We start from the raw sequence: 22,690 nt of genomic DNA, 5'->3' as shown, positions 1-22,690 counted from the left end.
AAATTGATTCAAATGGAACTAAAGCTTGGTATTTGTACTCCTAGGTAATTTTTTAAATAATGGTTTATTGTGTGATAAAGTTCTCTAACGGAAAGAACTCTCCTATTAGAGTCGAACGTCGTGTAGGGTGTATGTATGTATGTATGTATGTATGTATGTATGTATGTATGTATGTATGTATGAATGTATGTATGTATGGAGGTACGCTTAATCATTGCGGAATAGTTTGTTGTTCGCGAGCATGCTAATTAAAACGTTTGTTAGATCACACTTTTGCTAAAAAAAAAAAAAAGAAAAATTCTATTGAAAAGAAGGAGCAAAATTTAGGTCTCGTTGCGTTGCGAGCGTGATATAAGGCTACGGCGCCACGGCTACAGCGCTCACAGCCCACAGCGGTACGTCGGTATAAAGAAAATATCTCGGATCTCGGGTGGTATCGGTTTTCTTGCAGACTGTAGTCGCGGTGGCAGTGGCAGGACTGGCAGGCAGTGGCACTCGAAACATGGCAGATATCATTGACTGTAATTTTCCTGTTTGGGGCCTGTTGCCTAAGAAAGAGACGGGTGTCACTCAGTTTCTTACTAAATATCCAGAGTACGATGGTCGAGATGTCGTCATTGCGATCCTTGACTCGGGGGTGGATCCTGGAGCCCCGGGTATGCAGGTGAGTAGTGGAAGGAAGGGTGAAGTCACAAGCGTTGGTTATTTCGTCGACACGCCTTTTACAAGACGCTAATTTTCTTTCTCTCGATATTGAAGCTAGTGTCACAAAATAGTAGACGTTCCTCTCTCTCTATGATAGATATCGTTTATTTTTGCTTTCTCTCTTTATTTTCTTCTCGTCTAAGATGGGCTTCCATGTCTTACCAATTATCTCTATTGAAAGATAAAAGTCATGCCGTTACTTCTTACCTGATACAAACATACTTTCTTTCACTTCAACTTACTGTGCCAGTTTATTAGTGCAGCTACTGAAAACAAGGCTTTGTTCTACTTTAACTTATTGCATTAGGGTATACCAATTCAGCAGTGCATCTACTTAGAGCAAACCTTATGTATATTATTATGATATTTAGGTAACTTCAGATGGAAAACCAAAAATTATTGAGAGATTTGACTGCAGTGGAGCAGGAGATGTAGATACTAGCAAAGTTGTTCAAGCACCAGATGGATACATTACTGGCCTGACTGGTCGTAAATTAAAGGTATGCTTACAATTTCTCTATTACTTAAAATAGCTGTTGTTACAAATAAAATTCTGGTAGATTTTTTTTTTTTTTTATAACTTGATTTAATTATTTCTTTTAAATTTATGCAATATTATAACAATACATTACATGCAAACTGTAATATTTCATATTTAGATTCCATCTAATTGGAATAATCCTACTGGAGAATATCATATCGGTTTAAAGAATCTGTATTCATTATATCCTACTAAGCTAAAGGAAAGAATAGTGGCAGAACGCAAAAAACGTCTTTGGGATGATGGACACAAAGCAGCTCTTGCAGAAGCTTCCAGACAACTACAGGTATAATGAGTCTGTTTTCTGTAGCTGCACAGTTGAACTGGAACATACTAATGTAATAAATTTAAGTAGAACAAATATACTTTCTTTCACTTTAACTTCCTGCACCAGTTCAGCAGTGCAGCTACAGAAAACAGATCTACTTAATACTTTTTAATTTATTGGTCTCTAATTTTATGACGTACTTAAATTTTTTATCACTTCAAGATGTACTTAAAGAAATTGTTATCATTTTACAATATTAAAGTGTTATTATTTATTTATTTAACAAATGTATAATTGTATTATCGATCTGTTGTAATAATTATTGAAAATTGATAAAAATATCTTTGATTATAATTAGAATTTTAGTCCATGTGATCCAAAGATAGGAGTGTGCATGTCAAATCATGCAATTAAATGAGGTCGTTGTTTCATAATATGTCACAGTGATCCGTATCTAATGCTATATTTGTATTTGGCAGATTGATCTATCGTAAGGCATTGATTCTATTATGTAAGCTTGTTATATGAGCACTTACATATACATATATACATACATACATGTATGTGTATAAGTTTTTTTTTTTTTTTTTTTTATTATTATTAATTTTGCGATATTTTTTTTTTTTACCGTTTATTAAATCTCAATACTTTGTCTCGCTTAAAAGAGGCTCGGTAGTACGCTGCGCCTATACTTGGCGCGAGGCACTACCGTGCCTCTTGATAAATATTAATTTATAAATGTAAGAAAGTGTATGTTAAAAAAAAAAAAAAAAAAAAAAAATGAGCTAACAAAAGTACATTATTTTCAATATAAATAAATTCTTTTTAAATATATAAAGAGTGTAACTAAGAACTAAATGATTATAAACTGAAATTTTTATTATTGTTATATTATATAATTTTTATCATTATATTATTAATTGTTTTTCTATTTATTTCTAAATAATCTTTTTTAAACAATTTAATAAATATCAATTTTTTAGGAATAACTTCAATTTACGAGTTAATTGATTAGTTAATTAACGATTTAATGATAAATTACATTGTTTTAATAGATATAAATATAATGTATAGGAATTTGAAAGTAAAAATTTACAATCACCAACTTTGGAGGAAAGATTGCAAAAGGAAGAGTATGAAGCTCGAATCGAAGTACTAAATAATATTGAAAAAAAGTATTGCGATGTAGGACCTACTTACGATTGCGTCGTTTTCCACGACGGTAATATTTGGAGGTAATCTTATTCGAGTATGTGATAAAGTTTAAATATGCACATACCTATTTATTCTAAATTGAATTTATTTGCATTATATTTGTTTAATACAACTTTTTTTTTTCTTTATAACAGAGTATGTATTGATACCTCTGAAGTGGGAAATTTGCAGAGTGGCATTTTTCTCGGTGAATATTCTGTCACAAGAGATTTTGCTCCTCTTACACAAGAAGATCAATTAAATATTAGTATCAATATACATGACGAAGGCAATACATTAGAAATAGTCAGCTTATGTTGTTAGTATGAGAAAAATATTATATTGCAGTGAAATTAAATGTCAATTTTAAAGAAATTGTATTTTTATTATAATTGTTTCAAACCGAATTTTATTACAGCGAGCCATGGAACACACGTGGCATCCATCGCAGCTGCCTATTTTCCTGATAATCCAGAATTAAATGGAGTGGCACCAGGAGCTCAAATTATTTCACTAACCGTTGGTGACGGACGTATCGGCACAATGGAAACTGGAACCTCTGTAGTACGAGCAATGATCCATATAATGCAACGTAAAGAAAAAGTTCATGTTATAAATATGAGTTATGGAGAACATGCTCATTGGTCAAATACAGGTAGAATAGGAGAATTAATGAATGAAGTTATCGATGAATATGGCGTAACTTGGGTTGCGTCCGCTGGGAATCTTGGACCAGCTTTGTGTACTATTGGTAAATAACAAAATTGTATTATAGTTTATTTTAACATTATACAGATGAGATATATTAAAAAAAATATTTTCTTTTTACGTTTCATGTGTATTTTGACGTCTTATATTTAAATATTTTAAAAAATATATAGGAACTCCACCGGATATTAGTTCAAACAGTATTATTAGCGTTGGTGCTTACGTATCACCTGATATGATGGTAGCTGAATATTCTTTAAGAGAAAAAATGCCAGGTATGCCATACACGTGGTCCTCCCGTGGTCCAATGATAGATGGAGGTATTGGTGTAACGGTATGTGCCCCAGGAGGTGCCATCACTAGTGTTCCAAATTTTACTCTTAGGAAGAGTCAACTTATGAATGGTACAAGTATGGCAAGTCCACATGTCACTGGAGCAGTTGGTACGTCAAAAAAATAAAATATATGTAATTTGTAAAATTAATCTTATATTAAACTTTTATATTTTAGCGGTTCTTATATCGGGTCTTCTCGCTAAGGGTTGTCTGTATTCCCCTTATAGTATCAAAAGAGCTCTCGAAAATACCGCTCTTTATATACCTAATTTAGATCCATTTGCACAAGGCTCTGGCTTATTGCAAGTTGAACGTGCATTTGATAATCTCGTCTCGTGTTGTGACACTCCTGAAAGAGACGTACGCTTTGCTATTAATTGCGGCGTTAATAATTGTAAAGGAATTCATATGAGAACAGGTGTCATTGATCGTCCAAAAGATTATGCAATTACTGTTGAACCAATATTTATAAACAGTGAAAATATAGGTACATTGTATACGACAATTATATTATATTTTATTTTATTATTACAATGCATTATGTTTTTTTCTTCTGGAATGACGAACAAAATATTTATCCTACAAGTAATTTTTTTTGGTTTTTGCAGATCCAGCACGCAAGATTGATTTTAATTTAAAACTAACACTTGTATGTGATGCCTCCTGGGTCCAATTCCCATCACATCTGGATTTAATGCACATGCCTCGTGCTTTTGCTATCAGAGTCGAAGCTGCTAATTTACCAGAAGGTGTTCATGCCACTAGGTAAAAAAAAAAAAAAAAAAAAAAAAAATAATATATAATTTTAAGATAGCTGCAATAATTTGTATTTACAACATCCAGTGTACGAGCGTACGATGTAACTAATATCGCAAAAGGACCAGTATTTCAAATTCCAGTAACTGTTGTTCAGCCAATGACAATACCGAAGACTGCACTTCTTCCAGATTTAATACATACAAACGTTTTATTTAAACCGAATACAATTCAGCGTCATTTTATTCTTGTTCCAGAAGATGCTACTTGGGCAGGTAGGTTATTATGTATAAAAAGGCATAAAAAGAAACTGTCTCATTATACATCATTATTTTATATAATATTTAAGTTGTATGTAATGTTATACCTTTTATATATATATTTTTTTCTTTTAATTAGTTCTTAAATTAAAAAGCACAGAAAAGGATAAAACTGGTAGATTTGTGATGCATACTATTCAACTAAAACCTCGTTTAGCCTGTAAAACTCTTGAAGTTAATAGAATAATCAGTGTAACGTCTCAATCGGAAACTGTTCAACCATTCGCAGTTCAGGTATAAAAAGTTTTATATCAAAAACGTTAATATATTATATATGTAAAAAGTTTTAATAGTTTATCTTTGTATATATTACAATCTTTTTTTATTTTTTTTACTTTTTTAGGGTGGATTAATTTTAGAAGTAGTTATCGCGAAATATTGGGCGAATCTAGGCGATATGTTTATCGATTATTCTATAGAATTTCATGGAATTCATATGATAAATGGTAATCTTACCATGTTATCTGGAGATGGAATAAATCGTCTTGAATTACGCAGCTCTCTTCGAAATGAAGAAGTTGTACCTAATATTTCTTTAAAAACATCTGTTCAAGTCTTAAAGTAGGTTTTTTTTTTTTTTAATTTGCATTGTATTTATTATGTTCACATTGATAACTACGAAATACATTTTACTTGTAATGTTATAGGCCTAACGAATCGAAAATTGCTCCTTTACGGGGACGTGATATTATTCCACCATCACGACAAATATACGAATTGCAACTAACGTATACATTCCACTCGGCAAAATCAACTGAGGTTACACCGAATGCTGCATTGCTCAGTGATTTGTTGTACGAAAGCGAATATGAAAGCCAAATGTGGATGATTTATGATTGTAATAAACAATTAATATGTTGCGGAGATGCATATCCATCTAAAGTAAATTTTTTAAATTTGAATTATCCATTTCAAATATATGTAACAAAATTGAACTTATTTTAGAAAATTGCAAAATTTATATACATGTATAGTTAATATATGAAATGCATACATTTTTCTTTAATATAAGAAAGAAAAATTTTTTTAATTGGTTTTCTTAAATAAGTAGTAATGTAATTTTATAAATATAAAACTTAATTCAGTGTAATTTTCATGTCTAAAAATGATATTAATCTGTTACAGTATACAATTCATAAATTAGAAAAGGGAGACTACACTCTGAAAATGCATGTACGTCATGAAAAAAAGGATTTGTTGGAAAGATTAACAGATATGCCGTTACTTCTGAGTCAAAAACTTAGTACACCAATCAATTTGGACATTTATGCTAATCAATCACAAGCTATTATCGGTGGGAAAAAAATGGTTGCTGCATCAATTCCACCTGGTCACATTCTTCCTTTGTACATTGCTCCATTATCTAACGAAAGCAAGTAAGTGTTTGTACTTGTACATCTTTTTTATAGTTTGCTACTATAGATATACATTAATTTCTAAATTATAACAATAGATATAGTTGCAATAGTTATTTGTATGAAACTTATTTGTAATTTGACAATTACCTAGCTGTTTATATCTTGAATTAAAAACTTTCAATATACAGGATGTCTCATTGTCAGATCAACGTATAGTAATTTTGGTGGTAGGTAGAACCGGTAAAACTTGTCGAAAGAAACTTGTCTCAATGTCTCAATAAGTTCTATTTACTCCCGAAAAAGTGTCCGTTTTCTTGGGACATTCTGTATATTTGTATATTGATATACGTATAATTTCTAATTGTATTTCATATTAAAAAACTATTGAGATACTAATACATAGATGAAAACTTAATACTAATATAAATAATTAAAAACAAAAATCTTATTTTTATTTTATTTTTAAATGTTTTTACATTAATTTATACATTATAGAAACTTGATGCTTTATACACACATTTTATATCATATACATATCATATGTTCACCATTATACATAGATAATTTTCATCACCAATATTAAAATACTATATCAATAATGTAGAAATATACACAATTTATCAATCTGTACTTTTAGATTAAGTATTTTAAGGTTACTAAGATAAAATTTTTTTTTTATCTTACATTGCAGCACTGAAAACAAGTGAGTTTATAATAGAATTTCTATATATACTTTGCATTTTGAAAGCTTTACATTAATGGAGGATATTTGCTATCTATTTATGTCACAATATCTTTCTATATGCATGGTAATTATGCCTGTGCTTAATCAAGATATTGTATACACAAGATACAATATCAAGATTTCGCTTACTGCAAGATACATTTAAAAACATAGGCAAATTTTTTATCCCTTTTTTTATTCTTTAATATTAGTCAGATACGTCTCGTATATTATATAAGAGTTGTATCTGTTTGATATTGTGTATTGTCATGTATATGTATTAAATTAAAGTAATAGACATAGATTAAACTTTTACATGCAAATTTGCCTACGTATTAAACAGTGAACTACTGCTTTTTCTGCTACTTTTAATTAATTTAATGTTATCTGTTTTTCAACAATGTTGCAAATGTGGAAAATTTCCTCATACGTTTCACATCGATACTAGTAATTTTTAAGTTTTTGGCATAATACAATATACTGGTATATTTGACCTAATACAGAATACAGTTTTCTATAAAAATATAATTTCTAGTTTTATACTATAACTAGTCTTGTTGTTACAATTCTCAACTTATTTTTCGGTTCTATATAGCTATTTAGCATGTAATACACAGTCAAGTTAAAACAAAAGTTGCTATATTTATGATTAAAATATAATTTTAATATAAATTTAATCTTAATTGGTATACATTAAATATATATATATAATTATTTTCTTTTTGCAAAGAGTATCCAAATACGCTACCCCTGGTAGTTATCTTCAAGGTACTTTAACTTTCTGTAAAGACGATATCGGAAAGAAGGTGGATAGTCATGTATTTAAATATATTATATCTGATCCTGCCAAGAAAAATGTCAGCCCTACTTCTAAATGTGAGAAAGAGAAAACTACAAAATGGGACGAGTACCAGGAAGCATTAAGAGATATAAAATGCAACTACCTTGCCAAATTTGGTAATTTAATATTAAATACGTAAATATTTAGACAATAGTACAATAAGTTTATATATATATATTTTTTAATTTTTTTTTTCCGGTTTATATCTACCAATAGCACCATCTATAAGTAAGTTAGATTAAATTTCAGATGTGAATATTTATGTGTCTCTCCATGTCTCCTCCTTTTTTCTTTTTTCTTTTTGTAACATACAAACTACATGTGTACTTTGGAGCATGTAATTGCATTTATCTAACTTTTTTACAAATATTTATATGTCTTTTTAATTAGAGTTTTTTTTTTCTTTACTATATGATGAACAAGATTGTTAACTTTAACACACAACTTATTTGAAAACTTTGTTAATAATCGTTATAACGAACAATCCAATAAAAAATTTATATATATGTAAATGTAATTTTTAATATAACACATTTATTTTCATGTTTTTTCATATTAATTAAACATTTATTATATGAATCGATGGTAATAATTGTGTTTTCTATTTACGACAGAACCCGGTGATCACACCAATTCGTTGTATGCAGAATTAAAAGGCACGTTCTCAGATCATTTACCGGTCCACACTGCAATGCTGACATCTTTAGATTCTTCAGAGGCACGGCGACATATACCGCAGAACGACTTTTCAGAAAATGCCATTATATTCGCTAATCAAATAATAACAGTTGCCGATTCTGTAATCACCAACATCGATCAAGATAAGTTACTGGCATACTATGGACTGAAAAACGATCAACGTCCCGATGCAGCTAAGATTAAATTGACTATGGAAAAACAAAAGAACAGTTTGATTGAGGGATTAGTGAAGAAGGGGTGTGCGTTAGCACGGTTATATGTGGATGGCACAAAGACTGGGGAAGGAGATGGATCTTTCGAACATTTGCTGGAAAGCGTTACACATCTCTGGCAAGAAGTACAGAAGTTTGCCGAACCTAATGACAATAAGGTATATACATATTATTACAACGCTCAAAACCATTTCTTTTAAAATGAACAAATATTACTGCCCCTATACGGGCCATAGATTTACACTTACTCGTAGTATTAAATAAGAAATAATGATTAACACGTATACTTTGCACAAAATGATAAGCTTGATTGATTTTTTAATTATTTTTCTTAGGTCATTATTTTATCTTTATGGCACGCACACATCAATAATCATTACGGACGTTACTTAAAGTTATTAACACGCTTTTATGAAGAAAAACCACTCAGAGAAATTGATGAGAAATGCATCGAAATTGCAAAACTTTTGGGATGGGAACATTGGTCGCGGTTTCTCATTACGAGTATACCAACACGTTATCCATTTACGTATAGATCATTCTGATCACTGGTGGGTATTAATAATTTAATCCTTAAATATAAAAATATACAGTTTTTCTCAAAAGTATTTGGACGATGTATTCGGATAATTAAAAAGAAAGTAGAGAAAAAGACATTAAGTGTATGTACACACAGTCGATCGAAAATTTAGATATATTAAACCCGTAAAGAGAAAAGTTTTCGTACAAAATTATCGTTATTTTAAATGTCTTCTATCAAAATAATTGTATAAAATAATTAAACTTTTTGAGATATTTAGCAATCTTTACTTAAATAGATTAATCTATACATATATTGAAATACGATGTTATAGTGTTAAAGTACAATAAATGATGTATCATAAAAGAAGAGAGTGAATCCAATCTTTTCATAAATTCTTCGGATACGTTATTATAAATATGTATAGCAGAAATATGTAGGTGTACAAATACTTAAGCAATGAACTATATATTTTATGCAATACAAAATAATTAAAAAAATAATAAAATTAATTCTTTCAGATTTTACAAGGTTAATATGTAAAAGTATGATATAGAAGATTTATGAAAACGATTTCCGATACATCTTTGTAATAACAATGACAAGACGTTGTGTTAAACGCAAATCAGCTGTAATATACAAATTTATTCACAATAAACTAATAATTCAGAAGAATAACTGCAGTTTTTAAAATGATTTGAAATTATACTCTTATACTATTGTAGTATACACGCATGAGTCGTATGTATGATTATTTATGTAGTCGAATAAAAAACTGTTATTTTAAGGATAGGTAAAGCTTTTGTAAATCATGTAGAAAAGTTCTGTCATTTTATATTTTTTTCGATAATGATCGAAATAAAAGTAAAAATAAAAAAAAAAAAAAACTAATATTTTATCATCCAACTTGGGCGGTGCATCAGTGTTGTTATCTCACTATGTGACTAATTGGATCCACAGATTGGACGATCGGTGTCGAGCGAGGCGAGCGATGAAACGCTTTAAACTAGTGCACTTGGTTCAAATACAAAGAACAAGCCCAAGTGTGTTGACTGTTTCCTGAAAGGAAAGCAGTCATGGTGAGATCACTTTGTGATTTGTATATCTACGAGTCACAGCATTTCTGTTATCATTCCGATCATCAGGAATGCTGTTGATAGCTTATTTAAAGATTAAAGAGAGAAAGAGAGAGAGTTATAAAATAAATTTTATATAATTGCTTTTTTGTTACCAAAGTTATTTTGTTATAATTTAAAGTGATAATCAAACTTTAGATAAAAGCACACTTGAGATTAAGCAGCAGGCTTGTCTGAATAATCAATTATTCATATTTTCTTATATATTTTTGTTGGAAACCTTTATAAAAAGGAGAAAGCAAAAACAAATTACATCTTTTAAAAGAAATATTTCTAAATAACTTGTGGTCTTTGATTATGTGTAGATCTTACATCATATTTCAATATGTTATCTAAAATAAAAGTCTTAATTTTGGTGTTGTGGATTTCATTCTCAATCAGTGTATGTAGTCAAGTTATAACTTTAAACGGTATATGGAGAGGCACCATTCATGTTTTGGGTAAATATATATGATATCTGATTCTTTTTCTTAGGCTAAATGTTGTATTTAAAATCTTTTAAAAAAATTTTAATAAAATTATATTTTATCAGTATGTTTTGGTGTAAAAAAAAAAAAAAAATTGAAAAAGAGAACCTGTCACTTGTATTCTCCTATTAATAAACTTGTATACTCCTATTAAAAAAAAAAAAATAAAATAAAATAAAAAAAATCCGTGAGACGCTCTGAATTAGCTGAAACTTGTACAAGTAACAAATTATTAAATAATTATTTTGTTTTATAGATATTAATTTCAACGCAACTGTTCCTGGTGGAATTTTTACAGATTTACAAAAAAATAATATAATAAAGAATAATCTGTATGGAAAAAACGATGTTAACAATCGTTGGGTCGGAAATCAATCCGTGACTTACACTAAACATTTTAATGGTAAATTAATCACAACATGATTATATTATATGAGAATATATAGTGTTAAATAAGAATCTCAGTGATCAGGTAGGAATAGATTACATAAATTGATCTCAACGGGCGTTTAATTGAATCATTACAATACTGTACATAATATTAAATGAATAACATAATTTAAATGCATTATTTTCAGTGGACAATAAATTTGTAAAGGCTCGTAAAATGGTCTTAATTTTTCACGGGATTGATACGTTTGCCAATATTTTTTTGAATGACCACAAAATTGGAGAAGCTTCAAATATGTTTATACGGTATATTTTTGACGTGACAAATTTTATCAAGGTAATCAAAGAAATAAAAAAATTCATATAAATTAAATTAATTAATAATATAATCGTTATTTTATTCGGAATATACAGAAAGGTCAAAATCGATTGAAAGTCATATTTCGTTCAGCTGTTAAAGTGGCTGATGATTTATATAATGAACAAAAAAAAAATTACATTATACCACCAGTATGTGTACCTAAGGAATATAACGGACAATGTCACATAAATCATATTCGTAAGATGCAATCCAGTTTTTCATGGGATTGGGGGCCCGCTTTTCCTTCAATTGGCATTTGGTAATGCAGTATAATAAGTAATCAATTATTTTACGAGAAAATGTCAGCCACGAGATCTATTAATTTCACTAAGTTAAGTATATGTTGTAGTACCACTCTTATTAGAAGTTTAGTTCTTATTAATAGAATATTAATTGTCAATCCCTTTTATCTGTTGTAGGACGTTCGATCATGTACTTAAATATTTCCTAAATTTCCAAGTTTACTTTTTATGCTATCTTACGCTCGCTCAGTTATTTTTTATAGAGCGTAGCGTCTTGACAGATTTAATTTCCATTTTTACTATACTACCGCATATATTCAATTTGGCAAAATTAATAAGTTACACATCTATGATATTTTTACCGTTAGATTATTTCATTTGTTACATTATATTTTAGTGGTTTAAGTATCAGAAATAAATTTGTAGGAAAGACGTTGAATTAATTTTCGTAAATGATATATTAATCAATGATATTACGACTGATATACGCAAAGATGATGATGCTTGGAATGTCTTAGTTACACTATTTCTCGAAGTCACACAGAGCCAGGATGAAAGATTCATGAGAATTAATAGTCATATAACGTCAACATTGCATATTTCAAAAAATAAATTTATTAGCAATGCCAGCGAGATTGTATTTGATGCAAATGAGAAATACATAACTGTTAACATTTCGCTCAACGTACCTGAAGTAAGTTCCATCAATTTTCTTCATTAATATAATCTTATATATAAAATATTAATAAAAGATTATAAGTACTGTATATGCGTTATATACATAAAATATTATAACATTTGTTTATTGAAAAAATAAATATTATATAATTGCTTCGCTTTTCCTTTTCTTATTAATTTTTTTCTACTTTGACACTAATTACATATATCTGTAAATGTATTTAAATAAAAAGAAAAATATAACTATAATAAAACTACTTAGTTTTAATTTTTTGGTTATTTAAATATATTTAATAGTTTTTTCATCCGACTAGGATGCTGTTGAAAACTGGTGGCCAAATGGTTATGGTGAACAGCCCTTGTACTACTTGATTGCCACTGTGACAACAACGAATGATATACTACACAAATGGATTCGTGTAGCATTCAGAACGGTAGAATTGGTAGAAGAACCTCTGGAAAAAGGATTGAGCTTCTATTTTCGCATAAACGGTATACCAATTTTTGCCAAAGGCAGCAACTTTATTCCAGCTAGTGTATTCCCTGAATTAGGTGCAAAAGAAGACACCATTAGACATTTGTTGTTATCTGTCAAAGAGACGCATATGAATATGTTGAGAGTATGGGGTGGCGGTGTCTACGAATCGAAATTATTTTACGATTTAGCCGACGAATATGGGATTATGATTTGGCAAGATTTCATGTTTGCTTGTGCCATGTATCCTACGAGTGACTCGTTCTTGAGAAATGTAAAAGAGGAAGTATTACAAAATGTTATATATTTAAAAAATCACCCAAGTATTGTGCTGTGGGCTGGCAACAATGAAAATGAGGCGGCACTTTATGGAAATTGGTACGGGACTGGTTCAGCTCAAGTATATAAAGAAGATTACATGAAACTTTACTTGAATCTATTAAAAACGGAAGTAGAGAAACTAGATCCTACAAGACCCTTTGTCGTATCTAGTCCGGGCAATGGAGCATTTGAAAAAACATATAATTATACAGGAGAAAATCCTTACTCAAATCTTTACGGCGATGGTAATATATGTATAAATAAATTACTTTTATAGCAGTTTAACAAATCGAACTTGTTTGTCTACAATATATTAACGTTATTTTTAGTTCATTATTATAACTACATCAGAAATGGATGGGACATTACTCAATATCCACGAACAAGATTTTGTTCTGAATATGGATTCCAATCTTGGCCGTCTATATATACGATCGCGACTGCCATAGAAAGTGCAAAAGATCTTCATATGAACAGCGATTTCGTAAAACACAGACAACATCAACCATTCGGCAATCAATATATGTTGCTGTTAATTTTACACAATTTCAAAATACCACAAAGTAATGATAGTATTCGAGACTTTGAGAACTATATATATCTCAGTCAGATTAATCAAGCTGTTTCTATGAAAATACAAACGGAAGCATATAGGCAAGCCAAATCAGAAGTAAATTCTGTAGGTGAGGGTATGACAATGGGAGCTTTATATTGGCAACTAAATGATGTCTGGCAAGCTCCATCATGGTCTTCTATAGGTAATTTAAGATATTAATGTTTTGAAATTTATGATATTACATTTTTTTATGTATGTTATTATATTTACAGATATTGATGGTCGCTGGAAAATGCTGCATTATTATGCCAAAGATTTCTTTGCACCCATTATTGTTACATCATATTTGTCCGCTTCCAAAGAACTATCGATACACGTGGTATCTGATCGATTGTATAATTTAACAAATTGTACAATTAAACTTCATATTTACAAATGGGAATTTATGAAACCTATATTTGAACTATTCTACGATAATATCACATTAGTAAGTATTATATGACCGTACAAAATAAATAACAGAACATCGGAAATTTTTTAATTTAATGTATGATCGATATGTTAATCGAGATATATGATATATATGTATTCTGTGTATAAAAATATCATTTTAGGAATCTAATACAGCCATGAAAGTTACATCCTTTTGGTTAGATACATTTCTGGTTCAAGTAGGCTGTGGATCATTAGACTCTGCTAAAAGATCTTGTATAGTCACTTTATCTCTCACAGATGAAACTGGACTTTTAATTGCGCCAATTAATTATGTATATCCTGATACGTTAAAAAATGTAGATATTCCAGAAGCAAATGTTACTGTAAGTTGATTAATTTTTGTATAATGTATCTAATGTATCTATGTATCATTGATGTTATATTGGCAGATAAATATTAACACGTAACATTTTTTTTAGGTGAAGATAGAAAAGAACCATTTACCCGGGAAACTTTCAAACTATGCAGATTTTGAAATTGTATTATCTACAGATAAAATAGTGTTATTTGTATGGTTAGAAGTTAGTAGTATACGTGGTCATTTTTCAGAAAATGGCTTTCATATGTTTGCAAAAGAAAAAAAAATTTTTTTTTATTCCTATGAAGCAATTACAGATGAATTATTAAGAAGTAATATAAAACTTACGCATATGTCAAACATTTACAATGCACGTAACACTTTTTAGAGTTAAGAGAATTATAGAAATGTAACGAAAACACCCTACTACACTTAATAAAACTAAACTTAAATCTAAAATTTAACTTAAAAGCTTTAAAAAAATTTATTTAACAATATCCTCACTTTTAATCTATAACACATACCTGTCATTTTTTTAAAGTCTTAATAAAAATACTTCCCGTTGATGGACAGTCTTGGCATTTTGTAGGTAGAAAGAAGAAGGTTCAAATCATATTAAAAATCCAACAGGACTCTCGAGGATGCAGCAGAACATTTATTACAAAATCTTGAAGCACAGTGAAACTTCTGTGACCCTCGCAGCACTACAGTCACCAGAAAACTGAAATATAAATTTATTTACAGTTAAAAGAATTATTAAATTGTAATTATAAAACTCTACTACACTAAATAAAACCGAATTAAAGTTAGAAATTGAACTTAAAAGCCTGAAAATAAATTATTAAAAAGTAACTCTGCTTTTAACCTATAACACGTACCTGTCACTTTTAAGACTCTTATTAAAAATAGTTTCCGTTAATGCACAGTCTTAACACTTTGTGGAAATAAAGAAGAAGGTTCAAATTTGTCAAAAGATCAGACGGGACCCCTGAGAAAGCAGCAGAACTTTTTTGACAATGTGTACAAGCACAGAAAAACTTCTGTGACCCTTGAAGCACTCCAATCACCAAAAAACTGAAATAAAAATTTATTTACAGTTAAGAGGATAATTAAATTGTAATTAAAACACTCTACTACATTAAATAAAAACGATTTTAAGACAGAAATTTAACTTAAAAGCCTGAAAATAATTTATTTAATAGTAACTCTACATTTAACTTCAAACACATACCTGTCACTATTTTAAAGTCTTAATAAAAATAGTTTCCGTCGATTCACAGGCTTGGAACTTTTTGGGCAGCAAGAAGAATGTTTAAATTTGATGGAAAATCCAACGGGACAATCGAGGATGTAGCAGAACATTTTTTACAAAATCCTGAAGCACAGCAATATATTCTGCAGCCCTCCAAGCGTTTCAATCACAAGATATCTGAAATATAAAATTATTTACAGTTAAGAGAATAATTTAATTGTATATAAAACACTCTAGTACACTTAATTAAACCGAATTTAAGTCAGAAATTTAACTTAGAGGCTCCAAAAAAATTTATTTATGAATATCTCAACTTTTAACCTAAAACACATACCTGTCACTTTTAAAACTCTTATAAAAAATAGTTCCCGTTGATGTAGAGCCTTGTAAGTCTTTGGGCAGCAAGAGGAAGGTTTAAATTTGATGGAAAATCCAACGGGACCCCCGAGAAAGCAGCAGAACTTTATTGACAATGTGTAGAAGCACAGGAAAACTACTGTGACCCTCATAAGACATTACAGCATATTTATGTAAAAATAATTTTAGATTTAAGAGATAAAATCTTTAGACGTGTTACTTCGTGCGGAAAAGATACAACATAACTTTATACTGATGTTTGTTATTTTTGAACAGAGTTTTGATACATATAAGTTACAAAACGGACTGAAATACACTGTGATACGTTATAGCTTTAGATACTGTTATTTTACGTACAAGCGTAGAACGTGATATAACTCGAACTCTAATGTGTATCGGCTGCGTGTGAATGCTTTTGTCGTAACGGTTGCTTTTGTATCTTTATTTGTTGCTTTTGTTTTCTTTTCTTTTGTTTTTTGTTATTACAAAATATCTGAAACCCCGAATCGATAGCAACAACCGTTACCTAATAACGAGCGTTTACGTAGAAGATATCAATTTGTTAACTAAGAAAAGAAAATAGCAATTTAATATTTTCCTTTGGCAAATATTTAGCGATAAATAAGCAACAAAGCGTTATCTCGATTAAATTTCTTTGCGACCAACTTCATCTTCTTTTACTTGAACATTATTAAAAAAATGTATAATAATAAAAGCAGAGAGTAACGAACTTTTTCTTTGCCAATTACTTTTTAACAACAAATTAGCTACAAATTTATAAAAATTAACTCTGCTTATTTCGTACTGCTAACTTATGAGATAAAAGTGATTTAGTTTGTAAAAAGAAGGATTCTTTATGAATAATAATTTATTTATTTTCAATTTTTATTTTACATGGTAATAATGGTAAGTTTCATAGTACATGGCAAATAAGAGCAGCCGTTCGAATTCGAGCGGTTTCCATCATGCTTGCGCGATACCGAGACTACCGAGTTACCAACGACGTCGCGAAAGAGTAGGACAGACAGTGTATAGCTCTGGCCTTTTCTTCTATCCGACGGCAGCCGAAGCGCTGGCTTCACACGACAAGCCTCTGTATCTATACGTGTGAAAGCCGCGATTCCGAGTTGGGCTCACTGGAGCGAGGCGCGAGGCGCGAGGCACTCGGAGCAGTCACAGAGCTCAGTGTCACTACCGTTACGTTACCGTACCTCTTGATATTAGCTATTGCGTCGATGACGCTCGCGGCAGCGCGGCAGTTTGACTTACGATTTTAGTATTCGTATCCATAGCGACCGTGAGCCGTGAGGTATGGCCGCTCGATTAATAGTGGTTTACCGTGAGAAAGTTGAACGCCACGCATCAAACACTCGAATCAGCTTGTAAGCTTGTCCCGGTTTTTGTTTCGTAAGTATAATTGCACTATAATTAACGATAGAGTGACGGAAGCTACGGGAAAAAGTCAATTTTGTAGGATTGCTTGGTGACTATACTTCGCTATTCGACGTCAGTCCGACTTCCTTGTCATTCGGCGTGTGACGTTTCGCATTTAGGTAAACCGAAATATTGTTTTTCCCTGCATCACGTTTTTTCAAATCCAGTTAATGCAAACCTTTATATCAATACAAACGTTTATCGCGATAACCAGTTTCGAAATTTTGGAAAAGGAACGCCGCCTCACTTAAAGAATAGGAAATTTAACACAATTTATTTTCAACATTCTTTCATTTTTTTATCAAATATGACATATTTCGAAAATAGAATGAAATTAGTTATAGTATCGAATTTTTTTTTTTACATTTTAATACTGCTGAAGTTAATACAATCGTTCACAAAATATCTTATACTGACTGTGCGGTATTAAAATCTAAATTGTTATTGAAATTACAATTTGTTCTTCAATCAAAATAAAAAGTTACAAGACACTTTGGGCTTTCGAATCAGTGGGTAGGCGATTGGGTCAAATAATGCCATTTGAGAAAATCTATATTCTTGCATGTCTGGCCGGCACCAAGATTGTTCGCATGCGACCCTAAGAAAATGCTAATCTAGGAGACACGTATACACACACACACACGCGCGCGCGCGCACGCACACACATTAAAGTATGTGGTTGGTATCCTAGATTGCGCCCATGAGTTTTTACTTCTGATAATTAGTATCATAGATAAAAATAGATTACGTTTGCATAGAAAAATATAACACTTGTCCTGTTTATAAGACTGCTGTCTTTTTGACAGTTTTCAAGTTTTGTGGCAAAGAATATGCCAATTTACCTTTAGATTAATTTCAATGGCAGATTTTATTTCTTATGATATTAGCTTCTTTTATTCTTATATAAAATTAATTGCATATATCAAATAAATTTTACTAACAAGTGTTTGGAATAAAAACTCTACAACATTATTATAATATTTTGCATGATTACAGCGAGTAACAGTCAAAAATATGTAAAGCTACCGATTCCAGCAGCTCACGAGTGCAAGCTCTTTATTACCGATATTCGCTATGTAACAAAAACGAGCGATTATAAAAACTGTCAAATCTGAACAAAGATGAATCGATATATAACTTTGAATCAGCTGGGTGATGGAACCTTTGGTTCTGTTGTTCTCGGAGAACGTATTGATACAGGTGAAAAAGTAGCTATAAAGAGAATGAAAAGGAAATATTATTCTTGGGAGGAAGCTATGAATTTACGAGAAGTAAAGGTATTATCAACTATTTTGTTAAAACAGAATTGAAACGTGTCTGTTTGATTATAAGTAATATTCTTTATTCTATTACAGTCATTGAAGAAACTTAGTCATGCAAACGTTGTAAAACTTAAAGAAGTTATACGGGAGAATGATGTTCTTTACTTTGTATTTGAATACATGAAGGAAAATCTATATCAATTAATGAAGGACAGGTACATCTATGGCAGTTTGTAATATTACGATATCAGTAATTTGTAAATACTACTAAAAGTGTATTTTATTGAAAATGTTTTCAATTTTAGAGATAAACTCTTTCCTGAACCGGTGATAAGAAATATGGTGTATCAAGTGTTGCAAGGACTCGCTTTCATGCATAAACATGGGTTTTTTCATCGTGATATGAAACCAGAAAATTTGTTATGTATGGGTCCCGAATTAGTGAAAATTGCTGACTTTGGGTTAGCGAGAGAGATTCGATCGAGACCACCTTATACAGACTATGTATCAACAAGATGGTAATAATATTATAGTTATATATATATATATATATATATATATATATATATATATATATATATATATATATATATGATATCAATTAATCTTTTTGTTATATTTTTGTTATATATATAATGTTATATATATGTAACAAAAATATAACGAAAATATTAATTGATAACTGTAAAGCGAATTTATTAATAAATCTCTGTATAGGTATCGGGCACCAGAAGTATTATTACATTCCACAACATATAACAGTCCAATTGATATCTGGGCTGTTGGTTGTATAATGGCTGAATTATATACCTTTAGGCCCCTATTTCCTGGCAAAAGTGAGATTGATGAAATATTTAAAATATGTTCTGTAATTGGAACACCCGATAAAGATGATTGGTCGGAAGGATATCAATTGGCCTCAGCTATGAATTTTAAATTCCCAAACTTTACTCGCACGTCGTTAGCTGTGTTGATACCTAATGCCAGTCAAGAGGCGGTTATACTTATGGAAGATATGTTACAGTGGAATCCAATAAAGAGACCAACGGCACAACAATCGCTTAGGTATATAAGCAACATAGATATATATTTTAATTAAAAAAAATAGATATTGCTTGATGCTCTTACTTGGTCTACTTCGCTAAATACTTGCTAAATTATTGTTGTGGATGATTTTAGGTATCCGTATTTTCAAATTGGCGATCCGCGTATTATTAATAGTAAAAAAATTGGCGTCGCATCTCAACGAGAACTCGTTATGAATAAAATAAATCTTCCACCTTCTGCACCTAAACAATTTAATTATTCTCATGAAGATCTCACCGTTAACAATTTAGTTCAATCAAGGTATGCTTTATTATAACATAAAAACAAAATTTGTAATTACTTATTAAAAAAAAAAAAAAAAAACTAAAATTACAAAAAAAGACAGTGATAAAAATAGTTTTCTAATATAATCTGCAATTTGTTTTTGAGATATTAAATATACAAACTAAAATTTTTTATATTTATAGTACACCGGAAAAAATGATTGAATCACAACAGCAGTCGACAGTCTTGCCGTTGTTAAATTATAATAATCGCAAACGCGATAGCAATGTTTCTAAATGGGATGAAGATGATTTCGGCGATCTTCTAGGGTGCGTTGAATAATTTTTCTATACTATAAATTTTAGATTTTTCTATAATTACATATGATGAATATACCCTTTGATATAATTGTCTAATTATTTATATTAGAAGCAAAATTATGCCAGAGAATCCAAGCATGGCACTTGTCCCAGATCGTGTGTATAAAGAAAATCGTGCCAATTGGAATGCAAGCTATCAACAGTCTGATAATTTACATGGAAATGAGAATTGGTCTCTACCAACGTGGAAAGAATCGCCATCAAAAATGTGGAATCAATCAAACCAGTCTAATCAGATGAAAAACTTACGTAAGGTTTCAGCGAAACAACATTATCTCAGCGTGGCTCGGTATGTTGCAGGCCAGAGCACAAATTTACCATCCAGGTATACGAAATTTCGAATGCCAATCCAAAAAATCGTTATTGCATGCGTGGTGTTAATAGTCTGTCACTTTTTTATACAATTACAAAATAAACCAAACATATTTTCTGACCATTTGATAAATATACTCAAGTTTGTGCCATTTGTAGAAAATTATTCTCGAATTACTTTTTACACCGTACATCTGACATATTTATATCGAGCTTTACTGACTATTTTTACCGATTATCTTATCAAAGATGTCATGACAATAATAGAATTGTTAGTTCAAAATATACGGTTACTTGCTCCCCATATCAAGGCGTATGTATTGCAATACATTTTGGTGATTGTTGTTTTAATTATCAAAATTTCGGCAAAATGCTAAACCCGTCTATTGGATGGCGATAAATATACATATATTGAATGGAACAATATTTTTTTATTAAAATGTGTGAATAATGAAATAAATATGTGTTTCCCAATTATATTGATTTCTTCTATAACCTATTGTCAATTTAAAATATTTAATAAAATGTCTGTATCCTTAATATATGCTTACTACAGCTTCTTTGTTGTACGTTGTTTAATACTTTTTTAAATTCTTTTTCAAGAAATGAAGATTCCGATATCAACCGGTCCAAAATACTATTAAATGGATTTATTGGACAGGCAACGTCCAATAAATATGAGGACTTTACAGAATCTTTTTGGAGGCCTAGAAATAATATTGAAAATCAAACAAGGCAACATTATCTCGCGCGAAATCGTTACATCACGGAACAAAGCTTAAGATTACCTTACCCCAGCGTGTACGGTACCCAAAATATCAGTGAGTATTTTACTATATTTTCTTTTTTTATTAATTTATTGCAAGAAAGTTTTTTTTTTATTCTAAAGAAATAACGTAATATTAGTTAATAATATTTTATTCTGATAGGAAGCACCAATAAGCCAATGTTTCAACCAAATTTGTTTGGAAATGTTTTCAATACAAAAGCCAGCAGTGGGTCTCATGGCCGAACAGATTGGGCAGCGAAGTATCTCAAATGACCCGTATAGAGGAAATAATTCTTCTTAAAACAATAATTTAATTATCGTGGCCTTTATTTTTAGGCGAATTTTAACTGTGATAGAACGATTTATGTCGTTCCATTGTGACACACAAAATAATAAAACGTGTTTCTTTTTTTTTCTTCTTTTAAGATAAAGTTTTATAAAAGTAAAATCACATTTTAATTAAATGAAACAAAATCATTTCGATGTTATTGGATTGCAGCATTTTCAAAGTTACTAGGGTGTTTACATTTATATTACCATAAGTTATTTATGTCAGTTGATCATGAATGAAAAGAGTTTAATTTTTTGAAACAGATGATATGGAACAAAAATGTATATAGACTTATGATATATTACACAAAAATACATACGCACGCATATAAAATGTGTGTACGTATAAATGTGTACATGTATGTACATACACATATATACATATAAATATTGTTTGTATATATATTAATTATAATATATGCGGCGTGATCTTTTTGTAATATTTAATCATAACATAATTGTTGAAAAATATAAACTTGTAGAAAAGTATCTTAAGGTATATCAAACAATATTTGTTTAGTCTAGAATTAATGCCAAAATATCATGCCGTATCATATCTAATGAAATATATGTAACATTATATATTGAAATAAAATATTGTTATAGTAGAACTTATTTAATTTTAAATATCTAAATTTTCTTTTATAAATCAATAAAAGTAGGTTAAAAATGTAAAAAAGAAA

At 30.0% G+C, this 22,690-nt stretch overlaps 3 protein-coding genes and 1 long non-coding RNA gene across 10 annotated transcripts; 3 read left to right on the top strand and 1 right to left on the bottom strand.

Moving 5' to 3' along the window:
• Positions 1–135: 135 nt before the first annotated feature.
• Positions 136–9,859, top strand: LOC139110365 (tripeptidyl-peptidase 2-like). 4 transcript variants are annotated; one of them, XM_070670104.1, is made up of 19 exons: positions 148–664; positions 1,077–1,205; positions 1,365–1,532; positions 2,589–2,749; positions 2,864–3,027; positions 3,127–3,459; positions 3,590–3,859; positions 3,927–4,238; positions 4,360–4,516; positions 4,595–4,782; positions 4,907–5,061; positions 5,171–5,388; positions 5,475–5,709; positions 5,953–6,203; positions 6,877–6,888; positions 7,640–7,866; positions 8,365–8,819; positions 8,997–9,212; positions 9,516–9,636. In XM_070670104.1, exons 1-18 carry the CDS (start codon positions 503–505, stop codon positions 9,204–9,206), a joined length of 3,807 nt encoding a protein of 1,268 aa, XP_070526205.1. In that variant the 5' UTR covers positions 148–502; the 3' UTR covers positions 9,207–9,212; positions 9,516–9,636. The 4 variants fall into 4 exon arrangements, with proteins under 4 accessions (XP_070526207.1, XP_070526205.1, XP_070526204.1 ...); XM_070670103.1 differs by lacking the exon at positions 9,516–9,636 and adding an exon at positions 9,703–9,859 and having other exon boundaries at positions 149–664; XM_070670105.1 differs by lacking the exons at positions 6,877–6,888; positions 9,516–9,636 and adding an exon at positions 9,703–9,859 and having other exon boundaries at positions 150–664.
• A 146-nt stretch (positions 9,860–10,005) lies between these two features.
• Beta-man (beta-mannosidase) lies at positions 10,006–15,094 on the top strand. Of its 2 annotated transcripts, XM_070670112.1 has the most exons (11): positions 10,006–10,260; positions 10,623–10,757; positions 11,041–11,187; positions 11,363–11,511; positions 11,589–11,794; positions 12,204–12,471; positions 12,770–13,496; positions 13,581–14,009; positions 14,080–14,294; positions 14,422–14,625; positions 14,722–15,094. In XM_070670112.1, the coding sequence occupies exons 2-11, from the start codon at positions 10,643–10,645 to the stop codon at positions 14,986–14,988; spliced, it is 2,727 nt and encodes a 908-aa protein (XP_070526213.1). In that variant the 5' UTR covers positions 10,006–10,260; positions 10,623–10,642; the 3' UTR covers positions 14,989–15,094. The 2 variants fall into 2 exon arrangements, with proteins under 2 accessions (XP_070526213.1, XP_070526214.1); XM_070670113.1 differs by lacking the exons at positions 10,006–10,260; positions 10,623–10,757; positions 11,041–11,187 and adding an exon at positions 11,239–11,256.
• Positions 15,095–15,227: 133 nt separating this feature from the next.
• On the bottom strand, positions 15,228–17,404 carry LOC139110382 (uncharacterized). The gene is made up of 4 exons (XR_011546991.1): positions 16,187–17,404; positions 15,832–16,029; positions 15,479–15,674; positions 15,228–15,321 (listed from the first exon to the last, which is right to left on the bottom strand). It is a non-coding gene; the product is annotated as an uncharacterized lncRNA (long non-coding RNA).
• On the top strand, positions 17,401–22,618 carry LOC139110370 (serine/threonine-protein kinase dyf-5). 3 transcript variants are annotated; one of them, XM_070670119.1, is made up of 10 exons: positions 17,401–17,616; positions 18,640–18,920; positions 18,999–19,120; positions 19,211–19,423; positions 19,623–19,970; positions 20,085–20,252; positions 20,420–20,545; positions 20,646–20,885; positions 21,512–21,729; positions 21,838–22,618. In XM_070670119.1, the coding sequence occupies exons 2-10, from the start codon at positions 18,765–18,767 to the stop codon at positions 21,948–21,950; spliced, it is 1,704 nt and encodes a 567-aa protein (XP_070526220.1). In that variant the 5' UTR covers positions 17,401–17,616; positions 18,640–18,764; the 3' UTR covers positions 21,951–22,618. The 3 variants fall into 3 exon arrangements, with proteins under 3 accessions (XP_070526220.1, XP_070526218.1, XP_070526219.1); XM_070670117.1 differs by having other exon boundaries at positions 17,402–17,616; positions 20,646–20,921; XM_070670118.1 differs by having other exon boundaries at positions 17,402–17,762; positions 20,646–20,921.
• The last annotated feature ends 72 nt before the right edge of the window (positions 22,619–22,690 follow it).

Source organism: Cardiocondyla obscurior, linkage group LG20, assembly GCF_019399895.1.
Source record: "Cardiocondyla obscurior isolate alpha-2009 linkage group LG20, Cobs3.1, whole genome shotgun sequence".
NCBI classification, from domain to species: Eukaryota; Metazoa; Arthropoda; class Insecta; order Hymenoptera; family Formicidae; genus Cardiocondyla; species Cardiocondyla obscurior.
This window is presented reverse-complemented; position numbering and strand designations above follow the sequence as displayed.

What these genes read in the sequence shown, in the direction of transcription:
- LOC139110365 (XM_070670103.1), top strand. Translation starts at nt 503, where the DNA reads ATGGCAGATATCATTGACTGTAATTTTCCTGTTTGGGGCCTGTTGCCT. An exon ending in AAGCTTCCAGACAACTACAG is followed by an intron (nt 1,533 to 2,588) that starts GTATAATGAGTC and finishes TATAATGTATAG; the next exon opens with GAATTTGAAAGTAAAAATTT. An exon ending in TTCAACCATTCGCAGTTCAG is followed by an intron (nt 5,062 to 5,170) that starts GTATAAAAAGTT and finishes TTACTTTTTTAG; the next exon opens with GGTGGATTAATTTTAGAAGT.
- LOC139110370 (XM_070670117.1), top strand. Translation starts at nt 18,765, where the DNA reads ATGAATCGATATATAACTTTGAATCAGCTGGGTGATGGAACCTTTGGT. An exon ending in GACTATGTATCAACAAGATG is followed by an intron (nt 19,424 to 19,622) that starts GTAATAATATTA and finishes ATCTCTGTATAG; the next exon opens with GTATCGGGCACCAGAAGTAT. An exon ending in ACGGCACAACAATCGCTTAG is followed by an intron (nt 19,971 to 20,084) that starts GTATATAAGCAA and finishes GGATGATTTTAG; the next exon opens with GTATCCGTATTTTCAAATTG.
- Beta-man (XM_070670112.1), top strand. Translation starts at nt 10,643, where the DNA reads ATGTTATCTAAAATAAAAGTCTTAATTTTGGTGTTGTGGATTTCATTC. An exon ending in TTTCCTTCAATTGGCATTTG is followed by an intron (nt 11,795 to 12,203) that starts GTAATGCAGTAT and finishes ATAAATTTGTAG; the next exon opens with GAAAGACGTTGAATTAATTT. An exon ending in TTTCGCTCAACGTACCTGAA is followed by an intron (nt 12,472 to 12,769) that starts GTAAGTTCCATC and finishes TCATCCGACTAG; the next exon opens with GATGCTGTTGAAAACTGGTG.